This window comes from Sphaeroforma arctica (genome assembly GCF_001186125.1).
Source record: "Sphaeroforma arctica JP610 unplaced genomic scaffold supercont1.323, whole genome shotgun sequence".
Lineage (NCBI taxonomy): Eukaryota > Ichthyosporea > Ichthyophonida > Sphaeroforma > Sphaeroforma arctica.
In genome coordinates, this window is record NW_014040235.1 from 52,660 (window position 1) to 60,260 (window position 7,601).

Here is a 7,601-nt window from a genome sequence, read left to right on the forward strand (position 1 = left end):
CTTTATATAGCTTATTGGTATTCTTATGAGATGTAGTATGTGTGTGGGTATGCGCGATTGTCTGGGAGGTTTGTGCAGAGGGGTCAAGTCTTATAGCAGATACTTGCAAGCGTATAATTGTGAGGATTACACAACTACTATTCATACCCGATTCTCATATCTGTCTGGTGAAGGTCTGTTCTCAATTGCAGTCTAGGTGCCAATGCGTGTCTCACGCCTGAGCGTCTTCGACAGAGTATAAAAATCATGAACAATGTGCTGGGCACAATACTTGCCGTTGATATAAAGCCCATCGAAAAATCACCATTTGCTTCACAATGCACCTTCACTGGTAGCTCGCCAGAGCTTTGCGTACAATGCATTGATTTGCGAGGTATATATATTATAGTATATGCTTATGTATCGCCTTAATCACTGTCTGATACAGGGATTCAGCTACACCGTATCGTGCATCCGTGATGATATCGATACGATTTACGATGTGACCCTGGCCTTCAAGGACAACAAACGCCCTACTATGGCACAGCTGCTAAAGGGCGAGGGCGGGGAGGTGCACGTCTATCTTGAACGATACGATCCGAAGGACCTGCCTCGCACAGAACCGGTATGTACAGGTCACCGACGGGCAATATATATATATATATGTATATAAATATATACATATATATATATATATATATATATGTGTGTGTGTTTGTATGTATATATATATATATGTATGTGTGTGTGTTCCGACATGTTTGCCATGGAGTGACTCATCCTTATTTGTATGAACCCAAAGGGGACTCGAGAGGGGGGACCCTTGAGCAGTATACTGTACAGATCGTCTCCAAGGCTAAGCGCTTGTATTGAATCACTGTCGGCATATTATCTCTTCAGGCAGCCCATGTGATATGCCTGTTGTCAGTATTTCAAAGTTACTAGCATGTTCTACAACTGTGAGTGTGTGTATCTGGTGATTAAGGTTAAATAGGTCACCTTGCACCCAATCAGGCACCGGTAAGAAATCACTTGAAGATCGCCAAAATTTACCGCACCACGGCCACATATCCATAATCACGAGGCATTCAGCGTATTCTAGACTCATCTTAAATACTTTTCGCTTGGCTGGGTGTGTGGGTGTATCTGGTTGCATGTATACAGGAATTGTTGGAGTGGCTCAATGCGTCTTTCAAGAAGAAAGATGCCCTGCTCGACTACCACGAGAAGCACGGTGTCTTTGAAGGTGTGGAGAAGAAAGTTGAAGTCACCACGACGCCTTTGTACATCACCGGATTCTGGTTTGCCTCCTTCATGGTTGGCACTTCAGCCTACTTCTTAGAGTATGTGATTCGAGGCGCTATAGGCTTGCCTGGTGTGTGATGTGTGATGTATCTGGGAACAGCATGAGGGTATACGCAGTGGTTCAGGTCTGTCTTCGTAAAGCGTTTGCTGGTGAATTTGCACCAGGTGCAGAGATCAGGTTGAACATGTGAGATTGAACCTTCACACATCCTGTCGCGGCATTCACAGATTCTGTGGCTGCCGAACAGTATATCTCTAGTCTACTATAGTCAGTCAGGCGTCATAGCCACCAGCCGAAGTGCGTCTGCTTATCCTGCGTGTTGGTGTATGTGCCTCAGTTGCCTTGTGGTGCTCGCTAGTATGGTGTCTGCATGCAGCAGAGTATCCCCTGCGCCAGTCACGCGCCTGTGGTTCGTTGTATATTGGTGGCGTGTTGCGCTGTGCTGTGCCTGTATGTAGGTACCAGGTATCTTTTCCAAGTTCATTGGGCCATGTACCTATGTTTTGACAATGGATGGCGAGCAATGTGCCAGCGGTGTCATAGGCGACGCCATTGCAATGATCACGTACTCCCTGATACGTGCCAACCCACCTGGGTATCTGTATCTCCGTGTCCCTTTCGTATACACTGCCGTGTGCCTAAACACTAAATCTCAATACTGTTTTTGGATCGTTACGCCGATTTCCCGATATTCTGCTGCAGTGCTTTGGCCAACAGTGAGTGGTACAAGTTCAAAATCGCTGGTGGTATCACGGTGGCCTTGTTTGGGGCGCTAGCTGGGCTTCTCAGGTACTCCGAGGCAGACAAGACTAAGGTCGAAAAAGGTCAACTCAAGAAGAAGACAACCTAATAACTTATTTAAGTCAAGTGATACTGGATGGGGATTGCATAGTCTAGACGTGAACGTAGATGAGAAAGCACGATAACTATGCTTTATTGGTGGCTTGTGGTGTTCGCAAGCAAATTAGTTAATGAATAGTACATCTATACATCACATACCAGGTTTTGTGTACGGAGTGAGAGATGAAGGTGCCTAGCATAGCATATGGCTCATTCGAATTTTGTAGGCAATGAAAAACACGCGCGCGAGTAAGTAGACGATATGTAGGGAGTTCTGGTTGTAATGTTCTGTACTGAGAAGATGCCCGACTATAGCATAGCAACAATGGGTCCCGCCGTGGTATAGATAACTTAGGAAATAAAGATATTTGATTGACGCATTACATCAAAATAAAAAACCCGGATATTCAAGTCACATTCTGAAAATCGTTCCTCATTTCAGTACAGATGCAAGAATCGCTGCTTTTTTTTATAAGTAGTTTATTGAGACAGGTTCAAGCCACTGCACGGTATGTAGACTAGGGTACCCATTGTGGGCGACACTTTAGTTAGTGTGCCTGCAACTTCAATTGGATTAATTACTTCTATATATATATATACATACACGTGAGTGTTTTCAGGGACTATTGTCGGATGCTGGCGCCAACGCTCGCACACGTTCTCCTAATACGGAAAGTAAGTACTACCACGCTTACATCCCACTGCTGTAGTGCTTAATGGTAGTATGAAACAATCATATTACCTTTAAACTCAACAGTTCCTCTCCCAACCGCGAGTACGCTTCACCCCTTGGTAACTCAACTGGGATATCAAAGGAGTCTTGCGCCACAATATCTTCCTCCCTCCCCTTTTCTTCTTATGATCTTCGAAATTATTACTTCTCTATCGCTTGTACAGTACACATATGTAGTCGCCTATGTTCAGTATATACACCAAACACGCCTATGAGAAGTGACGATATATTTAGTCTATATCGCCTTCGTGTTCACAGCGCCTACTCTATCCTCCCACAAACGATCGCGATACAGCCTCGCTGCCCCGGGTGAGAGTCACAGACCCCCATCGTTCCACCTTCCATCACTTTCGCTTTGTACGGTGTTTCCAAGCAGTTGCCAGTGATCGGTGCGCCAAGAAAGAATGCCAATCACCCACTGCAACTGAGATTGATGCTTCCGAGAAACCTCGCGACAACGAGCAAGCTGATCTACGCCTGGAATAGTTTCTGGATATAGGATTCGATATCGAAGTCCTCGCTCGCGTAATGCGTCGAATTGCGCACTGGGCTGGATCGCGCCCGCCCCAGCGCCGTTTGATTGTCGAATTGGTCTTCAGCTTCGACAGTGCTCATATTATGGAGCGAACCCGCTGAAGGTGACCATCGCACCCTCTGATGGTCTGCCGTGAGTGGATTGGTGCTTTCCTTAGCCTGCTCGCCGAAGCTCAAGTAGTGATCGTCGTTGTGCTCGTGCCTGACAGTGGCGATTATCCGGTCTTTCTCTGGACTCGGGGTGAATGGGCCCGGCTGCTTCCCATGCACACGCATTCTATCTTGCATACCACGGCCTTTCGATCCAGAATCATCCGTAGCGCCGGCTGTGGGGCGAGCGTCTTCAGCTCGTGTCTTGCGTTCCATCCGCCCGTACTCATTCCCGTCCTGCCCTGCAGCATGCAAAGGCACGCCCCGGGTCAGATCCATATCTAGATCCATTTCTATATCCGCGGAAAGGGCCTTGTATATATCATCAGTCTCCATCCCTGAAGCTGGCTGCGAGGATCTCAGCATACGCCCAGGCTGGAGCCCACCCATATCGTTATCACTCGGACCTCCGGTACTCTTCGGCACATTGGGCAGATCCAAATCGACACCATCCATAGCGAAAGTGGAGTGAGACTGACGTGTCTTGCCAGACGCCTGCGGCAGGCCCATATCCGACTTGTCCGGGTTCATGGAACGAGAATCCTTCTCATCGAACTGCATGTACAGCCGTCGAAGCGTCTGAGTGTCTTGGTCGCCGTCCTCACAACAATGACTCCCCAAACGTGGCCAGTTCTCTCGGGCGAGGCTGTGGCGGTGTTTGACTGTGCTTGCTCTGCCACTCTCTACGCTCATGCTGCGCGCATACGACGCAGTACCACGTGCAGGTGGCTGCGACAGCACATCGCCGTTCGTGCCATTCGACGAATTGGAACGCCCACTGCCGCCGAACTTGCCCGTTTCCAATCCCTTCCGCCGCATGTTGGAGAAGGAGTGTCTAGGTGACATGACGTATGGTGCGGATTGCATCTGAGTGTTGGTTCTGGGTGTGGAGTACTGCTTCAGCCTGCTGGAGGCCTGCGTACCCGCTGAACCCGCCTTCGCCAGTGACGTATTCGCAGTATGATCCGATGATGGATAGGTAGACACCTGCAAACACCCACCAACGCCCGAGGAGCGCAGGTCTGACTTCCCACTGAAGGTTGGTCCAGCAGGCATGTAGGTCAGCGGTTCGATACCGTGGGAGTCAGCCAACGCACCCGCTACCGGATCTCCAGCCTGAGTCTGGGACAGGAGTCTCTCCCCGTCGCCATCGAGCAATTTCATATTGGCACGGTAGTTTACGATCAACACCTCATCGTCCTCTATACTCCATCGGCGCGCGTTAACCGGATGGCCTCTGACGAAGAGTTTTGGCAGTGCGCGGTTCATAAGACCGGTCGGGTGCTCGCTGGTGGTGATGAATGCTTGGACGTCCATCGATAGCCCTCCGTTGATGAAGTCAGGCGCTTCTAGGAACATGGGTATATTGGAGACCTGTGAATCCTTCGCTGAATTTGTCTTTTTGATCGGGTGACTTGTACTGACCCTGGGGCTCATCGTGGTATGCATACCCAAATCCAAACTTGTTTCTCGGGTCATCTCGGTTTCTGGCGCGTTCTGGTATCCCAGGGTGCTGGCACCATTCCTCTCTGCCAGCGATGCACTGGTTCCCGATTGCGCGGATGGGGCGTCGTACTCTGCCTGCCGTCGTGCCAGGAAGGACATGTATGGGCTGTCGTCGTCTTGTGGGTGGTTGGTATAGGGGGGACCTGGGCCCGGTACAGATACACTGCGTGGACTTTGGCTCAACCCCAGATTCGAACTAGGGTATGAGATCGTGCGAGATCGTGCTTGTGCGGCTCCATTGGCATGGGAGCCCTGCTCCATGTTCAGACTGAGCGTCGTGGATATCGGATTGTCCTTCCAACTAACGCTACCGACAGCTGATGTCTCGCTGTCGTTGTGGCTTTGGGAGCCTCGTAGTAGTGATATATCGAACAAGCGTTTTGTGGGGGGCTCGGGTAGAGAACCACGGTGTCTATCTCTGGCGTTTGTGTTCTGACTGCGCTGTATAGCTGGGACATGACCGTACGCTCCGTTTAGATTGGATGGGGAGGTCGATGGAATGTCTTCGAACTGACTGGGAAAGTACATGTTGTCCTGGTGTCGTTCATGGATGGGCGCCATAAAAGGCACCTGCGCTCGCCCGTGCGAGGCTGTGTTCTTGTGCTCACTATCATACATAGCACCAGAGGTTGATTTGAGGTGTGACTCCGTCATATCCGGCATAAACCCGTGACTCGAATGCACCGGATCGCCTTGCGGGTAGTCCAATGTGTCGTCTTGAGGCCTGTGAGATACCAGTCTCCGCAGCGGTTTCGTTGGAGGCACAGGCTGGCTTTTCATACTGTCTTGATACATAGGCAACATCGAAGTGCCGAGCTCGTTCTCTAGACTGGGTGGTGCAGCTAAGTGATCCAATGGCCCCCATTGTTCTAGCCTGTCCATGTCCTCGCCTATATCTGAGCATGACTCTAAGTCTTGTTCTTCCTGGGCTTGCTCTACCTGGGCTTGGTTTTGCTGAGCTTGTACTTCTCGGGCCTTCCGTCTACGATCCCTTCGCCTGGCAGCTCCCTTGCCTCCCGGGCGAGCGATCACCTGATACAACACGAGACGAGATTCGAGATCGAGAAATTTGAATAGGCCTACAAGTGTGTGTGTGCCTGGTGTACTGAATAACCAAAACCCATCACAAACTAAAACAGCGTGACGAAATGTCGCGGTGGCAGAAGACAAATCGGTGGCGAGTTCGGTAAGTTCGGCCATAGAGATGTTTCACATCTCTCGACATACCTTGAACAAGTTGCTGATGGGATGATTATCCAAGAAGAAGCAAAAGTAGTCCGCCAGATAGTGACCTCGCTGCCTGTGCGATGTGCATATCGTCCGGAAACCAAGTTTATGTAGCCTAGGGAAGAAGCTGGAGTGACAGATAGGGGGAACATGAGGTAAGCTCGTTACAAGCGCAATCAAGCAAAGTTCTCATTCAGAAGTTTCATAATCACCAGGCCATCCGTTAGACTGAAATATCTTCGTACAAAGAGTTATAAGTAACCATGTACCAAAATGGTTCTGGCTATCTGACGATGAGATATCGGAAATTCAGAGGCGAGAAGTCCTCGACCGAACGCTTGCCCTGGTATTGCGATAAGCACACATAAGTCAATTGATTCTCCCATAAAACATCGCACGTGCTGACGATATCCCGAGTTCACACTGCAAATATCGAACTGGCTTCTATGTATGCTCGCCTACTGGTGAGTACCATACAAAAGTCAGCAACATGGATCATCTACAAGATGCAAACAAAACGTACAACATTAACATACGTGTTCCTCGGTACAAAAATCAGTAACATGGATCATCTACAAGTTGAGAACAAAACGTACAACATTAACATACGTGTTCCTCGGTACAAAAGTCAGCAACATGGATCATCTACAAGTTGAGAACAAAACGTACAACATTAACATACGTGTCCCTTGGTGACCTGAAGCTGCGCGACTCCATTGGAACGGCATGTACGATGAGACCGCACTCCTGTGTATCCTTCAAACAAGTCTCTCTCCTACAGTTTAGGAGTGGAGCAGATTGTATGATGAGATTTTTGGAACAAACTCAATCGATATAGTGTGACGACTGGGTACTTCTACCAGGCAAACTCTGGGGAGAAATCTTTTAGACTCGCGCGCGTATCAAAGGGTCTCCGGTATACAGAAATTAACAGAATACGATGAGATGGTGTTGCAATTGAAAATGACTGAAATAAGTGAAGACAAAACTTAATCCAAAACAATAATAGCAAGCTTGTGCTGCCAGGTGAATGAATATTGCTGTCCGAGTGCAATCAAATCGAATCACATCATTATCGAGTACTGTGTAAACTACATATTGAGCAGCCTCAAGTCAATATGCGATACATATGATACATATGGTATATATATACAAATATATATATATAATGTATATGTATATGTATATATATACATACACACATATACAAATATACATATATATCACTATATACATATAGACATAGTAATATATTAACACCCATATACATACATATCAATAAACATAAAATGGAATAAGTATATATATATATATATATATATATAC

At 47.9% G+C, this 7,601-nt stretch overlaps 2 protein-coding genes across 2 annotated transcripts; one reads left to right on the forward strand and one right to left on the reverse strand.

Moving 5' to 3' along the window:
* Positions 1 to 246: 246 nt before the first annotated feature.
* Positions 247 to 2,542, forward strand: SARC_05197 (hypothetical protein; the record flags this gene model as incomplete). The annotated part of the gene is made up of 4 exons (XM_014300951.1): positions 247 to 351; positions 428 to 604; positions 1,144 to 1,322; positions 1,988 to 2,542. 4 exons carry the CDS (start codon positions 247 to 249, stop codon positions 2,133 to 2,135), a joined length of 609 nt encoding a protein of 202 aa, XP_014156426.1. The 3' UTR covers positions 2,136 to 2,542.
* A 68-nt stretch (positions 2,543 to 2,610) lies between these two features.
* Positions 2,611 to 6,992, reverse strand: SARC_05198 (hypothetical protein; the record flags this gene model as incomplete). Its single annotated transcript, XM_014300952.1, has 3 exons — positions 2,611 to 6,080; positions 6,276 to 6,402; positions 6,958 to 6,992. 3 exons carry the CDS (start codon positions 6,990 to 6,992, stop codon positions 3,330 to 3,332), a joined length of 2,913 nt encoding a protein of 970 aa, XP_014156427.1. The 3' UTR covers positions 2,611 to 3,329.
* Positions 6,993 to 7,601: the final 609 nt, after the last annotated feature.